At 38.7% G+C, this 25809-nt stretch overlaps 1 protein-coding gene across 1 annotated transcript in view; it reads right to left on the reverse strand.

Moving 5' to 3' along the window:
- Window positions 1–25809, reverse strand: part of STARD9 (StAR related lipid transfer domain containing 9) — a 101479-nt gene that overhangs the window by 8384 nt on the left and 67286 nt on the right. The window contains exons 21-25 of the mRNA XM_027748572.2: window positions 23062–23109; window positions 15696–15886; window positions 13114–13597; window positions 1025–12232; window positions 50–247 (exon numbers count right to left, since the gene is read on the reverse strand). Of these exons, the coding sequence (XP_027604373.2) occupies window positions 50–247; window positions 1025–12232; window positions 13114–13597; window positions 15696–15886; window positions 23062–23109 (12129 nt within the window). The remainder of the gene's footprint in view (window positions 1–49; window positions 248–1024; window positions 12233–13113; window positions 13598–15695; window positions 15887–23061; window positions 23110–25809) is intronic.

Below are 25809 nucleotides of genomic sequence, written 5' to 3' on the forward strand. Positions count from 1 at the left end.
AACACTGCTAACGAACATTAGGCCAAAAGAGAGGTTTCTAATGCCCTACCTGGTATTTTCCACCACATCTCTTCTCAGTTGTTGCAGATATTCTCGGCGTCTGCTAGGGAGATCTAGATCCCTCTGACTTGGATCCAGAGTCTGAAACAGACTCAAATGCTTTTGAGGACTCAGACTTCGGCTTCTTTGGTATCTTTGCAGCCTTTTTTCTCTTTCCTTCCTCAAAGTTTCAATAGCTCTCATGTGTCTGTTAGGGAAACGTGATTACGGTGACAAAATGCACCCTGCAAAGTTACATTTTCTGATTTTTTAAAGCACTTAAATATTAGGTAGCTTTGTAATGTAAAAATTTATAAGAATCTAATACCATCTAATACTCCTTTGTCCACATGCTGACAGATGATGCAGAAATTCTAAAACTGCTTTTCTAACAGCAGAAAATGCACGAGAGGGTCTTGGTTACTGTTGGTAATGGCTGAGAGACAAATTGAGGATGGAGATTAATGTGGAAGCTGGTAAATTTTTTGTTGCAACCGTTTCCTAAACTGAATTCTGTAATCAATCGCAAGAATCAAGGATCTTGATTTAAATGATTTATTTTGCATATTTATGGGGGTTTAAAATTTATCTGGTTTATTCATACCGCAGCATTTATTCACAGAAGAATGAATGAGATATCCCCATAAATAGGATGTATCAATTATTTTACATTGCAATAAATCAATGAAATATATTCCCATGATCACCAGGTACACATGAAAACGTTTACAGCTACTAGAAATTTTAAGAGTGGAGTGACACGAGTTTCGAATTACACCTAATCTTATGCTTTTCCCTGTTTTCTTGAAGTAACCCCAAAATTTTTTCTTAAATGCATTAAAGGTTTATAAAATAAGCTTAATACTATATCTCTTCACATATACTTCACTCAGTCTAAGTGATTAAGTGCTCATTACTAAATGCTATTTAAGTTGCATGAAGTGGATTCAAAATACTTAATACAACACTACTTTAAGAAGTTTACCTTTCATAAAGTTGCTGCTTCACTGGAATTGCCACTGTATCATCTGCATTTCCACTCTGAAGGACCCTCAGCAGGGCATCTGTTTCCCCAATGCCATAATTGAGTTTTGCTTCGGTCAGTTCCACTGTGAGGGGGTGCTGATGCAGATCCAGGTGAATGCCAGACATGATCTGGGCACGCTCTCTCTGAAGTCTCTCAATCTCTCTGCTCCTGCTGTCATAAAGCTGGGATTTCCCTTCCATTTCTGTTGGTTGTGTGCTTCTAGTCATCTTTTCTGCCTGACTTTGTAAATCAGTCACACTGCCACTCAAGCTGAGTAACGATGGGGGAGGGCTGCCCTTAACACCACACCAGTTGCTAAATTTATTGTGTATGGGTAAGTCACGAAGACTGTAGCTCCGAGGCCTGTATGGCTTTGCAAAAGTACTATTTTTGTTGAGAGGAATTTCAGTGTCACATTCACTTTCAGTGACAAAACCTGTATTGTCGTCTCGGAAGGAAGTTTGCACATCACTCACATCAGAGAGTGCGGGAGGGCAGCTGTTTTCATTCCTCCAGAAGAAATCATGAAATTGTAGAGAAGACGCTTCTACCACAGGTTCTGAGGATGTGCCAGCATTTGTCTTACTTGAACAAGTGGTACTAATTTTTTGATTAAAAAATAGATCAGCATTTGGAGATGAGTAATTATGAATCAAAGCAGTATCAGAATTCTCAATGTACTTTTCATGTCCGATTCCAGCTGAAGAACCTCTTCCTCCCCTTGTAACATACATACAACGAAGTGAATGTGCCAGTGAACCGTGGTCTCTGACATCACCTGTTACAACTTCACTGTGGCCCGACACCTCCAACATACTGCTAGAGTGATACAGCCGCTTTGCGCAAATGGTAGTGTGGGTGTCAACCATCAGTCTATGCTGTTGCTCCAAGTCTTTTGAATCATCCTGTCCTAAAAGCTCATTGGTTGCTTTCTTACCTGAGAAACTTCCGGATTTCTTTCTTATGCCCTTATGTTCTCTAGAAGCGCTTGAATCACTCTCTGTTTCTGTCTGTGAAAAATTGTCTACGTGAGGGTGCATGCTGGACTGTGGACCTGCCCTCTGCTTTCTCTGGTTGTGAAGGGGACTTGAAGCAACACTGGAATATCCAAGACGTTCCTTAGTAGGGCAGACAGACTTGCTAAAAGCAGTCTGGCTGTTGGGACTAGCGCTAAGAGTAAGAATAGGGGAAGAGGCCCTATCTACTAGCAGGGTATTTTTGTAACAAAATTTTCTTTCTGCTGGAGCCTCTGTTTCATTGACACTTCTTTTATCTTGAGTGTAAGATGTTGGAGAGTAAGAGGTGCTATTAGTAGGGCTGCTAACTACAGTGCACGAAGAATCATCTTGCCCTGAGCTTGGCAAAGATGATGTGAGAGATGAAACTCTGGCACTAGCAAAAGTATCCTTCTGCTTTGCATTAAACAATGGTTTTTGAAAATGTAAGATAGGAGCGGAGGTTCTGGGTAAAAGAGGCAGATGCATAAAGGAGTCTTCCAAAATGCTGTCAAGACTGTCATGGAACTCAGGATTGCCCAGACTTTTCATCCCCGTTTGTTCTTTCGTTCTTTCTTCAAGAGAGAGCACTTCCTCTTTCCTTTTGGTAATCTTTCCTACTGTATCTGCACCAATTTCTTTACAATTGTTTACTGCCTGAGCTGCCCTCAATTCATTTTCCATTTTTGCCTCCACTTGTTTTTCTTCATGTTTACTTTGAGGTTCTTCCAAAATCTCAGTTTGAGTGCCTATATCTGCTGTAGTCTGAGTGCAGCTATCTGATCTAGTAGCCTTTACAGCATCTTCAGTTCCTCTTTGGTTGATTGTGGCATTCTGCTCATTATCTATAATACTCTGTTGGGAGAGGTTTCCCAACAACTCAGAAGTGTTCTGCAGAAGCTGTGACAGATGCATGGACAGGTTCTGCATGCTTGTCCAAGAAGGTTGAAGAAATAAATTTCTGTTTCTTTCCTCCTTTTTTGCAGAAACATCTGTATAGCTTCTCTGATGTCTTCTCTGCCTTTTATACCTTCCTGTAGTTGCTGTCTGTGTTCCCTGCTCACATGTAATCCCTGGTATTTTTTTAGAAGGCCTTTCAGTCTCAGAAGGATATAATAGTACAATTTCATCAACCTGCATTGAAGAGTTACCAGGTTGTGCAGAAGGATTCTCAAATTCAGCAGTGTTATTTTCTGAATTACTTCCCAGTGTTTCACTGGATATGTTGCTATACTGCTTGGTACTGTCACTCGAATATGCAGATTGAAAGTCTTGTCTGACACTGTCCCATCCTTGAAGACCTTCAATGCTACTTAAAGTGCTTGATAAAACTTTTGCTGTAGCATATGAACTTAGATGAGAATGAAAAGGAGAATTTTGAGAATTCAATCCATTGTCTGCACTGGAACATCTTATAACTTTATGATTTTCCATATTTAAAGGAATTTGATTGCAAGAGACATCACTTGCACTTCCAAAAACATACTGTTTCCAGCCAATCTTGCATGATCCATCCTGTTGCCATGAGTGAATATATGGGTTGATATCACTTGAACTAAAGTGGATTACATCTTTATTGTCTTGCAAAATTAAATCTGGCTGGTATCCACCTTCTTCACCTTTCCCTTCACTACACTGAGCTACAGAACTACGCTTTGAATGGACATTTACTTCTGCACCCACAGAACTGTGAGCTGTGGGCAGTAAGCATGATGGAGATTGAGTAGTGCAGTCTTTTAAAGACTGGCTGCTTTGGCTTCTTCCTGCAAAGTTTTGTAAATTTTTGGGATCACAGTTTGCAAACTTCTTAGTTTGTGCCATTCTTTGCTGAAATCTGGGTTTAAATTTAACCTTTAGAAAGTTCTTTGATTCCTGCTTTGAAAATCTTTCAATTCCATAAAGATCATCTTCAGTTGGTGATGGAGGCTCTACACTCATATTTAAATCTTGTAGTGATTTAGATGCAGAATATAACAAAGGATCTGCCTTAGATGAAGCTTCCAAAGTATATTCTGTATCAGAGAAAACAGCAATAGCTGGGGCTGATACTCTGTGACTTTGTAAATAAGGTCTGTGTTCACTTTGTTTACAGCTCTTTGTATTCTGTGTAGTAGAATATGATCTTTTGCTCCTAAATTGCACCAATTTAGATTCTTGAGGAGGCAAATCATGGTTTTCTGGCAAAAATTTTATGGAGGTAGTTTCATTACTTATTACAGAAAACTTTGGTCTTTCTGATTTTGCAGTTTTATTCCTCGTTATGGTGTCTCCAGTTGTTGAACAATTGTCTACATCAGCATCATCAGCAGGGCTATCAACACTTGAATCTGTATTACTTTTGCAAAGTAAAATCTCTTTTCTACTCCCTGGATTTGTTCTGTTTGGTACGTGTTCTGTCTGTTCACCTGTAGGCACATACTGACAATTATCTTGCAGATCTGCAGGGTTTCTTTCAAATCCCAAGACAGTGTGATACAGGTGCCTGGGATCAGTGCTTCTGCTGTGTATGGGATATGCTGGACTAACTGAACTGCAGGCGTATTCAGGATCCACTTCAACATCTCCTGGATACAGATTTTCAAACGCTGTAACTTTTGAGCCTATTAATTCATTTGAAGAATTTGAGGATACAGTAGTTTGCTTTTCAGCAGGTTCTCTACTTAATGTTTTTGTTTGCTCTGTCTTTACTGCAAGATGTTCAGCCTCAGTATTTGAATGCAATTCTTCCTCGTTTCTGTTAAGTGTATTTCTCATTTGTCCCTCCTTAACAAGAACTGCCCTTTCAGTATCCCAAAAAGGTAACGATGGTAATAAAAGAGGATTATCACTTAATATTTTTTCAGTGTGTTCTGTGCAAGCTTCTTGTGGTAGAACCTTATCCCAGTGATGTTGATCAACTTTTGTATCATTGTCAATTTTTTTACGATTACTTCCATACACAGGTTCCACATCCACAGCGGAATATTTACATGAACTACACTCTGTGTCTGACACTGGACAATGCCTATTTTCTTTTGCAAGAGAAAGTAAAATACTTCTTGAAGCACATACTGGCTCATCGAATACAACAGCCTTATCAGACTGAGTGTCTTGTATTTGAAAAACAGCAAATGGAGAATGTTTCAATATATTTAAATGTGGAATATCACACGTGCCAGTTTCACCATGGCCTATATCTGCAGTTAAAGAAGATTCTGAAAATGCCCCTGAGGATGGGTGATTGACACTTGCAAATGCTCGGGGAAGATCTTCTTTCACAGAGCACATGTCTGCAGAACTGGAGGTCACTTTCTCAGTCAAAAAAGTATCCTGAAGTGAGTCCTCAAGCTGACTAAATATTAGAGATTTTGAGTCCTCAAGTAAACAAGATGTGTTAAAAGCACTGAAGTTCTTGGAGCTTTGAAATGGTGTATCAGTTGGAGTTTCTTCTGCTGAGTAGGATGAAAGAGACTTTGATTCATTACTGCCAGTCTGCCCTTGGCTCTGGAAAGCAAGCAAGCCCGATTCTGATATGGTCACACCATTAGTGTTACTGCTGTGTTCTGAGTACTCGTGAACTTTATTTTCTTTTATGTCATTGCAATTCTGGAAATAACCTTGAATAATTTTCTCCTTTTGATTTGTTTCCACTTTTTCAGGGAGTTTATTATTCTGAGCATATGTGACCTCTGCCACTGCAGAATTATTTTCCTTTTCATCTCCTTTTTGAGAAACACCAGGAGAAGTTACAAATACATTTAAATCAGTTGATTCACTTTCAAAGTATTTTGTTTCTTCAGAGAGAATAGCATCATTTTCAGTTTTGTCTCCATTGCTGGCAATCAAACTACCTGCAGATGATGCTGGACAATTCGGAAGACCAGGAGAATGTTCAGTAGCACCCAAGCTCCTATTATAATTTAGAAACTCTTTACTATAATGTGAATTTTCCCTTGGAGACTTGTTCAGGCCCTCTGAAAGGGCTGAAGCATTCTCAGAAACAGCATTGTCTGATTGGTCTATGCAGCACTCTTCAGAAGTCTCATGCTCCTGATTTTTTCCAGGCTCGTGCTGATATCCAGCTACACCAGGAAACTTGGCATTTTCAGTTCTACTGTTTGCTGTAGGATAGCTTGTGTTTAAAAATTTCTCCTTCTCATCATGCAGTGATGAACTCCTAGACTGAAGTACTACCCGAGTTGTATTAATATTGTGAAAGATTTTTGGTGTAGAGATTTCTAGTAAAGAATGCATTTTCCCCATCCCTATGTCTTCCATCACTTCTTTCTCTGAAGAAGAAAGCAGGTTTGATTTATCCAAGAGCAGTGAATCAGGCACAATGGTATCCTTTTCCTCCTGAGCTGTATCTTCCCTGGAATTAAGACAGTCATTTAATAGTTTATTAATCATTAAATCCATACTGTGTTCTTCATGAGCATTGTTAACATCCCGAATAATATCTTCAGAAGAATCTAATATTTCCAAAGAAAATGAGTTTCCTTTGGCTGTTTGCTGAAGTACAACAGTTTCAGGCTCAGGACCACCTGCACTGTAGGAAGTGAAAGAGCTGCTCTCATTGACATGTTGTGCAGATATGGCATAATCAGGTGCATTTTTAACTACAAACGATTCTTCCTCCTGCCTCTCCTGTGTGGTCATGATTTGTGAAAAAGCTACACTCTTACTTTGCATTTTATCTGGAAGATGTTTGTCTTCTCCCATTTTGTTGCCTGTAACAGATGTATGGACACCGACTTCACTCTCCATTAATGTTTCATAGTAAGGCAGAACAGCTCCAGTTCCAAGACTGCTGCTAGATGATTTTGCATGTCCTTTTGATGCAGTGGGAACATCCTGAACAAGATGGGAATCATCACTTCCTCCAAGATATAAAAAGTGATTTACAGACTGGCATGGGGAGTCTTGAAGTTCTTGGGTTTTTGCTGTAGACATCAGTGTTGCTGATGGATTTTGTTGCTTGCTGATGTCTTCGTTCTTTCTAGAAAAGCTGGTAGAAACCCACTGGCTTTCTCTTAAGATTTCATTTAATCTACTGTCATCATGTGTCTTTTGGTAGCTATCTTTGTTTTCAGGGAATAGTTCATCTGGGTTTTGTAAAAAGATCAGTTCTACCTCCTCTGTGTTTTCTACAAACATCTGCTTTTGTTTGTCTGATTTGGCCATTTGTACTAGCTTCACCAAAAGCACTTTCTCCTCCTCAACTCTAGAGCCTACTGGATCCAGTTCACAAATATCAGGTCTTTTTCTAACAATACCTACATTCAAGTTTTCTGAAGTGCTGTGCTCAGGAGATCGCATAGCACAACTCCTATACATATGTCTGTCGAGACTTGTAGATTTTTGTTCAATTCTATATTGGTTGTTACCAGCACTATCATCAACTGAATATTCACATGAATCAACTACATTTCCTGTCTCAGGATATGTTACTCCTGTAACAGAGTCTGCTGAGTCACCATCTTCGCTCATTTCAGTAGGATCATGGTATCTTGAATCATTCTCTAACAGTATATTCTGTTCTAGTTCTGAAGCTGTCAGGTATCTTTCAGGGATCTTAAACTGATTTAAACTTTCCTCTTTGTCATCTCTGTCACAATATACCTGATGCAAAGCTGGAAACTGTTCAGTAAATAAAACATTTTCATCTGTGCATATGTCTTCTTGCCTTGTAATAACCAGCTCCTTGGTGTATGTCACAGTAATTTCTTTTTCACTCCCAGTCATTTCACATTCATTAACTTTGTCTTCCTGGGGCAAACAGTTTGGTACACAATACTCAATTGAATTGTTAGAACTTATTTGTTCTTCATTTTCAAGTTTTTCTAAAATATTTGCTTGCCTCCTTGTGATTAGTACAGCTGCAGCTACATTTTCTGTTGTTCTATTTGTCTGTACAAGCCCCTCGCAAGTATCAAGGAACCCTGAAATATTCTGAGCAATATCTGTTGTGTGGGAACACGCAGCTGAAGGAGTGGTTTTGGGAGCAACAGAAAACTCTGGTGAATAAATACCTATTTCTGTTTTCTCACTTTTTTCTCTTTGGCAAAGGCTGTTTGGTTCAAGTTGGCTGCCAGAATGCAGGAGTGCTTTTGATTCCTGAGTATGTTCTACCTCAGTGCTGGCTTCCTGCAGTTCATCTTTGTCCACTTCTTCATGCATCAGGCACAGATTTGTATTAAACTCACATTGAACTTCACAAGCTACAATATTAGTAGGTTTCTTTGGATTCTGAGATACACTAATGTCTTTAAAATCCTTTCCACTGCTGTCTTCAGTTACACTTTGGACTTTGGCTTCTGGATTGTCAGGTAAACTTTCAATTTGTCTGGGTTTAATTTCCAATATATTTTTTTCTAAGTTGATTGCACTACTGGTTAATTGGTTAATTATTTCTGCATCACTGTTTTCCTCTGTATTCTGATAAGGAGCTATGGTTTCTTCTGGATCAGTTTCCAAGTTTCTTAAAAATTTGGATTCTTTATTTATATATGAACTCTCCTCTTGAGAAATGGTAGCTGATGCATTTGTGTTGCATTCAAATACCCTTCCCAACTCTGAATTTACATCATCCTCAACAAGAAAGATGTCCTCTGGGCAATCATTTTCAAAAAAGGCTTCTTTCTCTTTTCTTGATTCCAGTAAAGATTTGTTCTGTGTTTCTGTTTCCAAGAGAATGGCGGCATCAAATTCCACAGAAACGTCGGTTGTCTTATGTGTACTGTTTTTCTGCCCGGTTGATTTTGAAGAGCATGTTGTGCAAAAGCAGCCAGAACATACGTCAGAACAACTTTCTGTGGCATTGACTTCCACAGTAAGACTACATGTAGCATTACAATCTCCTTTCACCATTGTGACTTGCTCCAATAGTTTATCATAATTTTCAGTCTCAGATGCACTTTGAAAAAGACTAGCTTTCGTTGAAGTTTTGTAAAATACGCTTGAATTAGATTCTGGGAGAAAATCATTTGTAGTCTCACAAATAGCAGCAGGAAAGGACTTACTGTCTTTCCCATTTACATTCACTATGAAATAATTTACTTCATTTACCACTAAGTTTTCGTATTTGGATGAAAATTCTTTCTGAACTACAGCCTGAGAATTCAAGGCATTATGTTTTTTGCTTTCACTGCTTTCTTCTCTTATATTATCAGTGCATAATGTAGACTTTTCTGAAATTTGCTGGGATAAGCAACTTGCCTGACTGTCTGCTAGAGCACACTCGTGGGAGTAATCCTTTGAAACAGGTTTGTGTTTGAATTCATAATGATTCAGAGAAGACAAGTCTTCATCCTTGGATTCGTATTCTTTGTGACCTATGAATGAAGGCACCTCTGGCACAACCTCTGCCAAACTATCTGTGCTTGTTTCCATACAGATTATCTCTTTTTCAGACATCTCTACTGGTGTTGCAGATTGGCTGTAACTTGCACCGGCAGCAACAGCTAAAGGGTGACATCGATATGTTGTCTCCTGTGAGGAAAAATCTGTCTCTGTTGTTATGTCTTCTGCAGATATTTGTTCATAATCCGTTTCTTGCATTGTTTCCAAATTACTCTCCCCAGACCTGAGGAGACATTCTGTAACAGTTGATTCTGCTCCGTGTCCAGCCAGTGTCTGAAACTCAGAGTTGCTTACTAGAGAGCAGTTCTTATTTGCTAAGTCACTGAGAAAGAAACCTTCATCACAACGTGTTGGTATTTTTTGTAGTGGTAAAAGCTGCCCATGGTTTCCAAATTGGATGTGTTTTACTGCAGATGTCTGTGTTGAGGTCATATTATGAGCAAGTCCCATAGAAGATTCAGCAGCAGATGCACTGACAGATGCACTTCCCCTGCCTGAATCTGTCACACTTGATTTTGCCATCAAGTTATTATAGTCATTGTCAAGCTCATCTTTTGAAAAAGTTCTCAAGAAATCATCTTCTAAATCTGCATCTAAACAGACATTCCTCTGCTCCACAGTTTGCACAGGCAACACGGAGACAAAAGGTGTTTTTTGCAGAGTGTGATCTTTTGGCAGCTCTGGATGAGTTGTGGGGAGAGAATCCTCCTCTTTCCTAGATACCAGTGACAAGCAGTCTGCAGTGGAGCTGCTTTCCAAGCAGCTGAATGTTTGTGTACATTCAGTGGTAGACCTGTAAGTAGATAATTCATCCAGTTGTTCTTGTTCAGGATGACATGACCTTGAATGTTTAAAATAATCATGTTTTGCTGAAGTAGGAACGAAAGAAGAACTTGGTCCTACTGAGCTAACAAATGAGGACATAACATTTTGAGATTCCAAGGATGAATTTTTGTTAGAGTTTGTCCATTCCTTAAGAATGTTATTTAATGATCCACTCTCAGAAACTCTGCTTGCAGTTGTTGTTTCAGGTAAAGGTACTTCCAATGTGTCAGAGGAGAAAACTGAGTTTATTTCATTTACACGATGTGATAAGTGAGTAATGCTGTGAATCTGCTTAGAGCCAGAAACAAAAGAAACTTCAGCAGCTGACTGCTTTAGATCATCTTTCTTCAGCCAAAGGTCTGGTTTGCTCAAAGAACACAGATGAGCTTTCTGAAATTCCAAGTTTTCATGGGAAGAAGGTTCTGTTATTCTGGGGCTGCTGATGTCAACCTTTGTGTCACAGGAAGGCCAAGCATCATTAGTAAGCAAAGGATTTTCACTTGCATAATACAGTCTTTTATCAAGACACCTTTCTTGTTCTACAAAGGAGACTTTTGTCCCCTTCAGCAACTGCTTGCAAGCATTACTGAAAGCAGGCTGTGGCTTAGTGTCCAAATAAAAGGAACTGCTCAGCTTCAGATCGTAACTTGTTCCTTCTGTATCTCTGTTGCAGGTCTTGGACTCGTGGTCTTCCTCAATCTGTATAGCTGCTAATCTAGGAGTTTGTAACTTCCAGAAAATCTCTGTTGGCACTTCATCAGATGAATCCGATTTGGATTCTTCTACCAGATCTTCTGCTGCCATCTCTTCTCCATCAGCTAAACTATCCAGAGAAAAGCTTCTTTCAGCCTTTTCCAGGTTCCTACGAGATGCATATGATGTCACAAAAGATGAAATATGGTGCTCAGTTTTGCTTTTGTAAAGCTTAGTTGGCTCATGATGGATCTTTAACTTGTGAAATTGGCTTGCATTTTGCTTTTTTGCTTTATTTTCCTTTTCTACCAGAGAGTCTTGTGACATTTGACTGTCATCACTCTCAGAATCTTCTGGGTTGGCAGGACATTTATTTCTGTCAAAATCTTCTTGTTTCAGTTTCTCTGGGAAAGCTTTTGCATAAGTGCAGGAGAGAGAATCTACAGAATAGGAACTGTCAGTATCAGAAATCTCATTTTCATCATCCTCTTGCCAGTTCCCCAGCACATCTGTGGCTGTTTTGGACACTCCAGCACTTAGCTTCTCAGCACTGTGCCACTTTTTTTCAACATAAGAGAGTGGTGCCTGTGAGTTCACCTTAGTGAGATTTCCTACTGATGTGGCTGCCATCAGAAATTCTTTCTGTTCCACTGGTGATTTCTCATGACTTGGCAAGGTTGAATTTGGCTCTGTCCTCCAGCTCATGACAGTTTGGTTTAGATGCACCGATGGGTTTCCATACACAATTTTCTTCATTTGTTTAGGAAAGTTTTCTGGAGAAGACCTGTGGCCTTTTCCATTGATATCCATTCTAATCTTTTTATTGGATACCTGAGCTCTATTTTGTGCTAGATTGCTACTTGCAGGCTGACTTAAATCTCCTAGCACCTTTGATTTTGTCATTCTTGTCCCTGTAATAAAGGTTTTAGGCTCATCTTTCTCCTTAAAAAGATCAGGAGAGGAGTCTTTAGAGTTCTGGTTTTGAGATCCAGCTTGCCCTGGATTGTCATCCAACTTCGCAATTTTTTGATAATTTTTATTGATACAAGCCATGATAGCTGAATCATTAGAGTCTTTTTCTGCTACTTTTTTATTTCCAAGTGAAGATGGTTTTTGTTTTTCAGTTAGCTGCCTCTGCACCGAAAAGGAGATCCCCTTGTCATCATTTAGGTCGTCACTCTCAGAAATGTCTTCACGACTTCTGTAAAGGTATTCTACTGGTGACAACCTCCCCGTTGTACTGCCTTCACAGTATTGATCAATATTTGGTGAGGTAGATAACTTTGAGAGAGACTCCCTCTTCAGCAAACAGCTGTGGAAATAAAGAAGAAATAAAATCCAATCCATGCTTGAATAATGTATTTAACAACATTTCCACCTCAGTAATGTCTTGTAGTTAAGAGTAACAATTCACGAAGCAACAATCTTAATGCCTTTCAAAAGCAAATTCTAGCAGGGAATAAAAAAAAAATTAAATTCTGTCAGTAGCTATACAATCCCCTTGCTATCCTGAATATGCTCTGCATGCAAAGGAATAGCTCGATGCTATGTGGTATAGCTTGGTATTGAGTCTCTGTAGGCTCAAATAGCTGCAAACATTAATTAAACATAAAGGATAGTTCTAAGTCACAGAAATCCACCTAGCAGAGTTTAGTATTTCTTGCTGTAGAAACAGCAAAGGACCATGCTGTGATAAACACTCTAGCACCACAACTTTTTAGCATTGCATAGAGATCCTTAGTTAGCTTGAGAAAGGCTGGCCAGTGTAAAAGCCCAATCCATAATCACCCCAAAGATACCAATATTCTGAAGGAAGAGTTTGATCTGAATCAAGATAAAATGATGCAGAAATTAGTATTTTCCAACAGCCTGAGCAAAGCAATAACAAGAGTTAAGCCAGTTCTGGAAAGCATTCCCAAAGAGGTAAAAAGTGCAGAAAGGTTTGAGAGAGGAATGTAAAAAACATTGAGAAAGATGTGTTAAAGGCGTAAGTAGGGAATCCACAGTACAAACCCAATGGAAAAGGACAAGCTGCTCCAGTGGGATGTACAGTATAGTAGGTTCACTGATATTTCAGGTTTTGGGATTGTTTCAATACATTGAAAGGCATTTGGGATTATAGGTGGCCACTGAAAATACCTTGAATTTACATTACTTTTGAAAGCTCAGAGGAACTGGCAGATGTTAACTTACCTGGGTACCTGGGGCAGATGTGTGTTACAGAACAAATGCTGCCTGTGCTGCAAGGAACTCAAACCCAATGACTTCCATCTCTTTTGCAATTGGTGATCCAAAGAGGACCATACAGCAATATTTTCATTTAGGACTTGGGATTGTTTCACACACTCTTCACTGAGACAGCAGCTAGCTTCCAGCTGCTCTAGGTTTTGCTTGGCTTCCAGTAACTTCTGCTTCTTGACTATTCTTTCCAGCTGGAATTTGACCTTTTTCCGCCTTATGTTTCTTTCAGCCTTTTTTAAGGAGTATCTTCGCAAAAGCTCCAGCTGCACCAGTCTCTTCTTGTTCTGTTGTAACAGGGAAAGGCAGATTTCCACCCCAGTGTTACTCTGCACCTCAGCCTCTGCATACAGCGTAGGTTCTGTTTGCACTGCAAACTCCCTCTGCTGCTGCTGAAGGGCAGCCAGACGTTTATTCTCATTTATAAGCCATTGCTGGTCTGTAAACAAAACAATGATTACAAGAAAGTAAAAATCATAGGAAAAACTTTATTCATTACTACCTTCTTTCTTTATTTAATCAGCCTCAGGAGATCATTTGAGAACAGAATTTCTATGCATGTAGAGTGGTAAACCATTTAAAGGAAAATGTATCATTGCTCTACTTAATTGATAACTGAAAGCCTCTCCATTGGGTTAAGGACTTGGGTAGCAACTGCAGGTTATGAGCAGGGGTTTGGCAGTACAGATAAGGAAACTGGTGGATAAGACATTGTTTGTGAGCAAAAAGTAGAACACATTCAATTTCTCAACGATTACACTCAAACCACCTCAATTTTGTTGTTAAAATATAGCGGAAGCATGAAAAGACCTGCGTTCAATTCTGTGCACTTTTCAATGTGCAGTCCTTTACTGAATAAGCAACTTATTGTTGCTTATGCAGGGGTGTAGGAATTAAGAGGTATTTAAGTCTGATGTGATGAATGAGGGCTACCTGCAGCTCTGCACAGTTAAGCTGCAAGAGAGAATTTGGGGCTCTAGTAGTTTCCCTAATACAAGAAATTACTAGTGCATAGACATTGTCATCATCACTTGCTTGGTGACTACTCATCTTATTAAACATAATTCATTAGTGATCCCTACCACAGTAAGTCTCCTGTTCTGTTTATGTTGGCCACTCTACACAGAGTACATGCACAGAAGTAGGAATTCTAGCTCGATGGTTAATCTATGGATAAAAAGGAAGCATTTTAGTCATTATGTTAGTTAATTTTTCTTAATAACACTTTTAACTTTCACATACAAAGCCTTTTTTCTCAACTTTCTATTTCCAGATGTGTCCTCTTTAGTATGTTTTAGCAAGCAGAATATTTGGCAGATAAGTTTCCCTGCAAAAGACCTGCAAGTTCTAAGATGCTAATTAATCTCTGCTCACAAACTTGCCTCTGTCAGGAGCTGAGCCACAGAAGGCACAGAAAAGGTGAAAAACTTTGGTGGGTTGCCAAGTGAAGAATTGTATTTGGCTGGCAAAAACTACCTGCCTGGCTATGCTTTGTGCGAACACAGCGAAAACAGAAGAAATAAAGGGAAGCAGAGAACAAGTCTGAAGAGCCACAAAATAAAGGTATTTGGGGGGAACTCTCCTGTTCTCTGTGCATATGCTGCTGTATCCCATCAAAACAATTTTCTTTCTTCATTGTGGCTGGCATAATTAAAAGATAGCTGACTGCATAAGTTGTAGTCTGAGACATTGCCAAAAATTCACAAAAGTTTTCTTCTTCCAGGAGCAAACAGCAGATTTTGCCAAGTAGGAATGATGCCTTTATATAGGTACCCTTGGTTTATCAAGAAACTTGGATCAAATCATTCACTAGAAGACAAACTAGGGAACACTATAACCACTCAATTTCAGTGATCAAAAACATCTCAAGGTTGAAAATGTTCCCAAATCAGTCTATAAACTCATTAAGGAGAAGCCCAACCTCTCCCAAAGCATCTTGCTGAATATGGCTGCCTGCATACGAAATAGCACCTCTGGGGGCCAGAAGCCACTGACATTAAAAAAATACCTCTCAAAACATGCTGTGGCTTCACCTTCTGACATAGCTATTTTCCATTTAAAATCTGATCACTGTTGTAGCCTTTAGGACTTTTGCACACACCGTAGAACTTCCTAGAAACAACTCCTATCTGAACCAAAGCATGAGTCTCTTTTTTTGATCCAGTTTTGGAATAAACATGGCAGAGTTGCACTACAGATGTGAGCAGAGCAAAACTGTAGGGAGGCAGGATGGAGATAAGCCCAGAAGAGAAGAGGCTCAATGCCACAGGGGAGTAGTTGGTGCTCTCTCTCCCAGCAGTGACCTGCAGAGCTAATTAAACAGTGCTGCTGGAGCACTGTGAAGGAGGCCCTTTAGTCCTGGTAATCAGAGCTTAGTAACTGTTCTCAGGGGAAAGGCAATTGTAAGAGAAAACTAGTAATAAGCTGTAATAAAAGTTCCACCATAAAATAAAGCAGCACTAGGACAAAAACATTGAGAGGATAAAAGTATGCAGTAATGGAAGGGCACTGAGGGAGGGGAGGAGGTAGGTACCCACTTTCTTGGATTTGCTGGTTGATTAGTGCTTGGTCATTTTCTAGTTCCCGCTCTGCTTTGATCTGTCCTCTCAGAATCTGTTGTTTTAAATCCTCAACATACAGCTGCTGTCGTTGAATCTGTGTTCTGTGGAAAGCTTCCTGGTCTCTCAGTTTCTGCTTGTACTCTTCACGCACAGCATTTATTTCTCTGCTGTTATAAATGTTGACAGTGAATTAAAACCAGAAATAAATATTATTTGTAGTAAAACAAGTCATCTTACTAAAGAAAGACAGACAACATTGAAGATATTGTTTTGTCTAATAAGGATGTATTATGACAAAAACTCGTTATGGTAAAGTAGCTGTGTATGTGCATGTCACAGCAGGCTGCAATCCTGTAAGTGTCATAAATACCAGCAAACATGAAAGCTCTAGTGGTGAAGCAGGTAATTCCACTGCCAGAAAGATAAAAGCAAAAAGAATTTTAAAAATATTGTCACTTTTCATTTTGCTGTAAGTCTTACAAAAATGAAATTGGGGAGGGGTGTTTATAAGTTACAAAATTTAATAACCACTATATAAGATATTTGTCGTCCAAGTACTTCAAAGCACTTTACTGAAATGAGAAACATTCTACCCTGTTTTCAGACCAAGAAAGCTCCAACCTAGAAATATTTACAGGTGTTGTTGAGATTACACCGACAGTGTCTGGCAGCACCAAGGGAAGACCTTGATCACCAAATTCTCTGTTGGATGCAACGACTATATTGGGTTATTGCTTCTATATTTGGAGCAGAATTGTGATCAGAAAAGTGACTAACCTGTGAAAAATTGCTTTACAATCTCCTCCAAGATGTTTGTTCTCCTTACTGTGTGCCAAAATTTTATACACGTACACAGAGTAACGACCAAAGTTGTATCTATTCTTAGCATAATCCATGCTAAGAATATTAGAATCCATGCTAAAATATTAGCATAATATTTTAATATTTAAAATAACTCTCTGAAAATATATATTTTACCTCTCCACATGCTATCATCAAGAAATTCCTAACATTAGTTTGATTATATATAAAGGTGATATATGATCTTTGCCTGTTGTTTTGTTTCTAAACACCACATTATTATATATAACCTCAGAAAATTAAACCTTTGACTCTTGAAAAAATGTTCTGAATATATTTTACTAATAAAGTAAACAATGTATTTATTATACTTCTAAAGGGAGCAAAGGTAGTAAAACTAAAGAGTCCCTGAAGGTCAAAAAAAACCCAAAATAAAATTTCAAAGGGAACCTTTGGAAACATCATGTAGTTTGCAAAATCATTACCAATACAAGGTCACCTGTATGAAAAGAGTATTTGACCTTTGCTACATAGGAATAATTTAAAATCTCTATTTAGAGCTGTGAGCATGTGTTCAAAGCAACCATTTCTACAGCAAAAACTTGATTCTGTCTGCTAATTTAGTAGACAAAACAGATACAGAAACAATTAAGCAGCCAAAGTCTACAAATCTCCTGGAGTACCTTTACATGGAACATACATTTCACTTTTTTAAGAAGCAGGGGGAAAGCCTCAGTACAAAAATCCTTTAAGATTCTCAATAATTTACAGTATTACTGTGACTCTCACTCACATGAGAAAAACAGAATTCAGTTTTGTTGTAATGTTTATGTAAATGTAATGCTGGTGAGAGTAACTGAAAGAAAACATCTTCTGTTCAATTGTCTGGCACAGTGAAAACAGAGTACAAACTTTGCTACTGCGATCTGCTAAATGGTTTGTGCCTATTTGTGACTCATATGAACAAATTATAAGAAAAGGCAGGTCCAAGATCTGTTTGTCCTTGGCTTGATTACAAAGATGCCAGCACCCTGTGATTTGTAATTTTTTTCCTCTTAGAGAAACTTTAATTGATCTCCAGGAAATAGAAATGGGATGCCTCATTTCTCATTCAGCTCAAGTAGGTTTGAACTGACACTTCACTGCAACACTGAAATGCTCGTATGGCGATTACAAATCTCCAGCTGTTCAGGTATTTGTAATGCCAACCACTGGGGGCAAACTCAGAGGTTAAAGCTAGACTGGTTAGTTGAAGCAGAACCACTTTGCAAACACAGTATTAAATTTAGAAGTTCTCATTTAGGAAAAGTTCCCATGATTTCAGTGGTAACTCTGAGGGAGGCTTTCCCTCAATGCAGCCTTGAGGTAATTTTCCATGTGTTCCAAGGGAAGTGTAATGGAGCAGCCATATACTCTGGATGTTAAAGTACTGATCTGAGACAAAAGATCTTTGCGTTTGGAGCAGTTACGTCACCTTTGTGCTTTCACTTACTTGGGTTGCAAGGTCTTCCAGGGCGAGGACTGCCTCTGGATGCCTATGCACTAAACCTAGCAGAGTCTCTGTGCATACTCTGATAATGGGATAGTCTTTAATCTGTTCTACTAACAGACATAACTGACTAACAGGCTCTGATTCCTGGGATAGTATAAAAGTTGAAAAATATGAGTCTGTTACTGGTCTCACATGACCTTGGGCAAGTCACTTCGTGTGAGACACGTGTGAAAGATGCAAAGTACATTCATACAAGAGAAGTGATGAGGAACCATTAGCATTATCAAACATCAGGAAGTCAAGTATCAGAAGAACTGATTTCTATTAATTTATCATTATTAGGACCATTCTGTATGAGATTAGGGAAATGAGTAAATCATTGCCAGCAGGGTGAAAAGCGAAGCATGATAGTAAAACAGTAGAGAAAGAATTCTTGTTCTGCAACTGTTTACTAAAACTAGATAAAGTAAAATTCATCTTATAAAATGTCTCTCATTCTTCCTAACCACTTTTAGCTCTCAGCAAATCTTTCCATAAAATTGACTTATCAGAGTTCAAACCATTTACAGACTGAAACCCAAATCATTTAAGTATATGAATCAACTCAGTGTTGCATTTAAATCCAAAGACCTAACTAACAATGCTTGCAGAGGTGGTTAGGTAACATCTGTTTACAGCTGGGAGAGGGTCACAAGCTTTTCCCATACTTTTCAACATTGCTGAAACCACACTCCACCCCCACATTACAAAGTATCAGAGATAAGCAATGCAGACAATGCACGTGGAAGCGTGCTGTTTGCTGTTCTCGGCAGCACTAGCATATTCCCTCATGTGTGTGGTAATGGCTTTTTGCTGAACTAATATGAAACTGTGAGATCCTTTCCAACAGACATGTATGCTTGCACACAGAGCAGAACATGATGCAGGCCAAACTGATGTTACTAATCATAGTTCCATACTATGACTACACCCCAGAAAGGCAGAGTACAGAGGCATATCCATACTTCACTTTAAACCTTGGAAAAACAAACACAGCACAGCAACCACTGCAGTATTATTTCTGCTTTTGTTCAGGTGATGTAGCTAGTTGGTACAATTCTCCCTCTGTAAGGTTAGTTTCTGTAATAAAATACTGTTGCTGAATATATATATACAAATTGCAGGTTTTGGTGTTCTTTCAGTGTCTCTTTCCTTCATCTCCTAATTTTCAACAGTACAAAAAAAACTCCAGGCAGGGCAGTAAAGAAAGATGTGAATACACAGATTGCACAGTAAATACTCTTTTTTTGAAGCTGCTTCTTAAAGACAGTTTTCTCAAGTGGAAAAAAAAGAGAACAAAAATTCACGCAGAGCCACTTACATAATACATTTTTGCCAGAAGATGTTTTCCCTCTGGCTGTGAGACTACTGTGAGAGCAAAATGACTGTCTGGTTTGGGATACAGATCCATCTCTCACAGAAACTGCTGAAACCAAGAGCATAATGTCAGATGCTCCTTTTCTACCTTTGAACGTGCTATGTCATGTCAACACACTTCCTGGGTTTGGAACTAACATGACAGACTAAACTAAGAAATGAGATGACAATGGCTCAGAAAGAAAATAATAGCTTCACACACACTTCATAACTAAATCACCTAATATACAATCCAAAGAACAATCGGTTTTTATAATATATGTTTGAATAATTAAACTAAAACCAAATATCAATACAGTTAACATAAGAATTTAGCCCAGTTTTGTAATAGGTAGATGAGATTACTTGTTTCTTTAATGTTAAATCAGATATACTGTTAAATTTAGACTTGAACTACTGGAATACTATGAGATACAGGAATCAAGCACAGACTGCTATTGCTCATATTCCTGCTTTTCCTCATAAGCAATCTACACTCAATATAGTTCTAGCAGGAATTAATATAACCTCAGGACAAACATAAGAGAAACAGCTTCATTTCTGTAGGTATCAAGACATACATAAAATCTTGGTTTCACAGGACCAGCATACTCTGGCATACAGCATATAAAGAAAAGCAGCCCTGCAGAGAATTTCATAAAAGCATGCAGATTTCTAGGTGTACCAAATGCAGCAAGAAGTGTCAACAGTTACCCCTTCTCCAAATAAACCTTTGAAAACAGCAAGTAAAATTACAACAAAAAGACACCAACCTTAAACTAAAGATAATTATAAATTACTGAGAAAATTTTCATATTATACCGATTCTGCCGGCGTGTTTTTCCATCTCATTTTTCTCTCCACAAAGTTTGCACGTTGCACGCTAAATGAACCATCTGTAAATCCACATTTTTTTCCAGCCGGTTTTGTTGTCAGCTCTCTGGGATGCTATTGTGCAATTCTCCTCCCCTCTTCCCCAAACACTTCTGCTGATGCAGAGGCTGGCGGCTGCTACAGCATAATGCAGTTTCCAGTAACTATGGCAGCAATAGCTCTGTGGTGAGGCTGAATACCTGCTGCAACAAAATCTTAAGGCTCAAATAGAGAAACTCCAGTGAAATAATCACTGTTGGTAAAAGCTGAAATGTGCCAGTTTTTCAAAAGAAAACATCAGTCAAGTTAGCATCCCCATCTTTCTGGCTGCCTGGTGTTCAAATCCCATTTTTCTTTTACAAATGCTTTTTTCCAAGAGAAGGAGAGTCAAAAATAAAGCAGAAAAAGAGATGCTGGCAAGGCATTTTGCACCCTTGCGAATCCCACACTGAGAGCAATCACAAGTCCGAGTTAAAAGCCCATCTACTAATATACATCCACACAACTCCCCACACCCCCTCCTGCTCTATCCTCCTGCTCCACACGTGTCCAATCCGGGGCACTTCCCACAGGGCCTCAGAGCATCACACAGCAGCAGGCACTACGCAGCTGCACAGGATCATACATCTGCTTCTGCCTAGCACAGAGGCCCAAACCTCTCCCTTCTCCTCCCTAAAGTAAAGGGAAGAGGAATGAAGAAGATATGAATATCTTGTATTCTGAAGGAATGCCACTCACAGAATTCAAAGCAAAAGTTGGGTATTGGTGGGCAGGAGGTGGGAATCAGAAATCAGTCAGAAAGGCCAGCAGAGTCAGAGACCTTTAGAAATAAGGGATCTTTGGAAATGTACATGTAGATTAATTCTCTCCACAGAAATTACCATCATGTGAAGTATTATTTGGATTTCTGATTAACTGGCTTGCTTACATAAAAAGCACACCTGTGCTTCTTTTATGTGCATTTTTTTTAGCCTTTCCATGCAAAACCTCTTTTTCTTTGCCTAAGGCCCCAAAATAACAGTAAGGCAATTACTTATTTAAGGCATCCCTTTAAATACATCTCCAAAATTGGACCTCTTTCTGGCAAAGAGTCACAGGTACAAGACACAGCCACACACTCCAGTAAAGGTTACTCCTTTCTTGCTCAATTCCAGTTCAGCTAACACAGGTTTTCCCATCACAATTTCAGTTATATATAGAATTAGTTCCCCTGCTAACCCACTATACGTGATTCTGCTGCAAGTTGTAGTTTCTGTAATTGACACAGTACACTTCTCTGTGAAATGGAATATTTGAGGGATCTTTTAAGAGATGCAAAAGATTTCTTAATTTTTTTCTATTTCTTTTTTTGTAGAGCACTTTAAAATTCTCAGATGAAAGCTGTTAGTTAGAACTCAGAGTATTTAAAAAATATTAATTGAACATTTTAACTATACCACATTAGAATAATAACTGTGTTGTGTTATGCTGTATCAGATTTTTTTTCTCCGCAGTTTAACAATGTTGGTATTTTCAAGGAAAGGGAGTTTAAACATGTTCCAAGCAGATAAAATTAAGTCAGTGTGCTGCCATACCGCTTGACTCTAATGGAGCAACTCCACTGTTGGGTTTTTTGTTTTTTTGTTTTTTTTCAAACCAGCAAGACAATAAAATCAGAGTTTATATTTATATGCCATATAGTGTTAAGGCAATGACAGGAGCAAGACTTTATTATTGATTTATTTGTGGTGACATTATAATCTGATGACTGATGCCATTCACAAGCCTTCTGTGTGTTTGCTGGTTGACAGCAAATACCAGAAATTTCAAGTGTTGTGGCTCCTCGGAGTAGGGTGTATGAGGAAGCAACCAAGAGTAAAATGAAACCCTTTTCAAGGAAATTTTCATGTCTAAAGTTTTAATATTTGTGTGCAATGGTAGAAATTTTTTCTCTCTCATTTCTCATAATATTCTAATGTACAATTAAAGGTTGAACTGGTAATTCAATTCATGAAAAGCAGATGAGAAAAATATTGTCATACTGACAGCATGGGAGATAAGACTCATATCATCAAGTAACCATTACTGTAATATATATGTTGATATGTTCTGAAATAAAAATCTAGAAGGAAGCAAAGTACTATCAGTTCTTGGTGAAAAAGTACTTTAACCCATGGAAACCAAACAATTTCTGAATTATTTCTATGCGCAGCTGCTGTGCTTCTGTGCACGAATGAACCATATTCGATGCTCGGAATTTTTTTGACTCTTCCCTTAAGCCATTTTATTCTCAGCAGAAGAGAACCCAATTTGTCCAAGGAATTTTCAATATAGTAATGAGTATTCACAGTACCTACTATTGACATAAAATTTAATATATTTAGGGGTCTAATATGCTGCAAATTAGTAGCAGGTTGAGCGTAAACCTCACTGTAGTCATGCTTTTAAATGCAGGTTACACATGCAACAAAGATAGAAACCATTTGCACAAACTCTAGAATTAAGAAAGAACATGGTTGCAGAGACTTGTCTATAACACAGCTGCACATATAGATTCTTGTTTCAATATGATGAAATAACTTGAATTAAAGCTTGAAGTTTAGTGTGTTGCAATATGATAAAATATTTTGAATTAAAGTTTGAAGTCTAGTTTCCAACTCTTCTGGAGGAAATCAGTGTAGTGCAGGAGAATAATAAAACTAGTTTCCAACTCTTCTGGAGGAAATCAGTGTAGTGCAGGAGAATAATAAAACTAATGGGTTCAAAAATTTCAGCATGATTTAGACACATTAATATTCTTACCTTAGTTCAGGACAACATTTGTTTTCTTTACAGTTTCTACATTTTTGACTGTAAAAATAAAAACAGGAAATCATAAATATTTCCAAAAAAAGTCAAAAAAATTTCACTGAAGCCTACTATACACAAAGATGTTATTGTTATTTTCAATAGAGGAAGACACCAAGATGCAGGTTGCTAGCAGCTGGGAGAACACCAAGAACTATTAAGTGAGAGGGGAGACAGAGAAAAAGAGAAAGACACTCACACACACACACACACACACACAGAGCTTTCCCTGTTCTTACATTTTCCTTTAAGCATCTCTTCCTGACAGAGACAAGACCCTGCATTAGGGTGAACTTTTTACTGCTGAGCAAATAAGCACTCTCGTAGTCCCCTTAGTCCTGTATTACAGTTTGCAAAATACCTCAGACAAACCTGTGACTGGTTTTGGCTGACATAAAGTCTCTTCATAGTGGCTAGTAGGGGGCTGTGATTTGGATTTGTGCTGAATGCAGGGTTGATAATATAGAGGTGGTGTTATTATTGCTGAGCAGGACTTTCACAGAGCCAAGGCCTTTTCTGCTTTTTGTACTGCCACTTGGGCAAGGAAGTTGGGGATGCAAGGGAGGTTGGGAAGAGACACAACTGGGGCAGGTGACCTAAACTGACCAAAGGGATATTCTATACCATAAGACATAATGCTCAGTATATAAAGTTGAGGGAAGAAGGAGAGGATGTTCAGAGTGACAGTGTTTGTCTTCCCAAGTGTGGTGGATCTGGCTGAGCTGGAATTTATTTCCCCACAGTAGCCCTCACAGTGCTGTGGTCTGCATTGCTAGCTAGAGGAGTGTTGATAACACACCCATGTTTTGGCTACTGCTGAGCACAGCACTGTAACATTCCTTCTTCAGTCAAGGGTGAGATCCTGGGAGGGGACACAAGTAGGCCAGCTGACCCACACTGACCAAGGGGATATTCCATAGCATATGACGTCAACCCAGATATAAAAGCTGAGGCAAGGAGCAGGACCAGAGGCACTCATTGTCTCTGATGGCTGCCTGCTGACAACCGTTACCTGTGCTGGAGCCCTGCTTCTCAGAGAAGTGGCCGACCATCGCTGCTGATGGGAAGTAGAGATTAACTGCTGGCTCCTGCTTTGTGCTTGTGCAAGCTGCTTTTGCTTTCTTTTTTTTTTGCATCAATATAAACTGCCTTATCGCAACCCACTATTTGTGTTGTTTTCTTTTTTCACCTTACTCTCTCCCCTGTCCAGCTGGGAAGGGGAGGGATAGAGTGGCTGAGTGGGCACCTGGCGTTCAGCCAAGGTTAATCCACCGCACAAGTAACCATCACATGTGATGGGGCCCTGCTCTCCTGGAGATGGCTGAACACCTGCCTGCCCATGGGAAGCAGTGGATTAATTCCTTGTTTTGCTTTGCTTGCATGTGTGGCTTTTGCTTTCCCTATTAAACTGTCTTTATCTCAACCCATGAGTTTTCTGGCTCTTACCCTTTCAATTCTCTCCCTGATCCCACTGGTGGGGGGTGACAAGTAGCTATGTGGGGCTTGGCTGCTGTCTGGGGTTAAATCATGACAACACTTTTTAGAACTTAACATTGACTTTTCTTCATGGAAGTGGGACATTTGAGAGACCACATATATCGTTTTATTCTTATAATATAGATCTTACGCTAAATGTCTCAATCACAATGCCCTCCCATGAGCAAAACTACTTGTCTGTACAGAAACACAGACTCACTTGGTACTGTAAAGGAAGACTCAGTAGACCAAATCAGTTTACCAATGCCAAATAACTATTCAAGAGGAAAAAAAAGACCACTGTATTATGTAAGGTGAGAAACTACTATTATTAGACATAGTTGATAGCTTATTCCTGTAAGAAATGGACATTCATAAAAATCAAGCAAATGCAATGCCATAATGTTTTTCATTTTCAATGAAGTAAGCATTTGAAACACTCTAGTTAAGCATGAGGGTAATGTTAAACAACGTAATATGCTTGTAATATCCTGCCCAAGTGATTAAAAAAATTGATCAACACAAACAAATCTGCTATCTCAACATGGTCTGGAAAAAAATCAATCAGAAATGTTCTGCAATTTTGTCAGGTTAAAAAGGGGGAAAACAAGTGCAAATTTGTGATAAACTGTTCACAATGCTTCTGGATTTCTGCAGGTTTTTCTAGGATCATCAAAAAATTTCTGTGACAAAAGCTCCACATCTGATGTTTACACCCACGTAAAGAGCACCTTAGTATCTACTTTTGAAGGTTATTAGACAAATTCTTGTTTTTAAAATTCTTTGTAATTTTTCCAAAGAGAATAATAGCAATGATCTGTAAAATGTTCATCAGTAAAGAAGCAAAATGAAATAACATTTTTTATAGATAGGTATCACTGCAGCAAATGAAAAGCAAATGCAGAGATTAGATACATTAAAGAGAACACATAAAAACACACCATCCAAGGTGAAAAGAAGCCATTTGACTAGAACTATGAAGAGATGTTCTAAATAGAGATAACATTTTATGCTTATAAAAATGAGATACTTCATCTAGAAAAAGATAAAAGACTCCCAGTATGTTACCACACCAAAACCACTCTAGCAAGAAGCAGAACTATCAACAGATATGAATGAAAAGATGGCTGTTTCTTGCCTTTAACAGGTCAATTGAATGTGCCAGGCTGAGAGGAATTAAAAAAGAGAAAGAATCCAATTACATTTAATTCTGTGATATTCTATTTT

This window comes from Pipra filicauda, unplaced genomic scaffold (genome assembly GCF_003945595.2).
Source record: "Pipra filicauda isolate LSUMZ 115617 unplaced genomic scaffold, ASM394559v2 scaffold6_size6359152_pilon, whole genome shotgun sequence".
Classification (NCBI taxonomy): Eukaryota; Metazoa; Chordata; class Aves; order Passeriformes; family Pipridae; genus Pipra; species Pipra filicauda.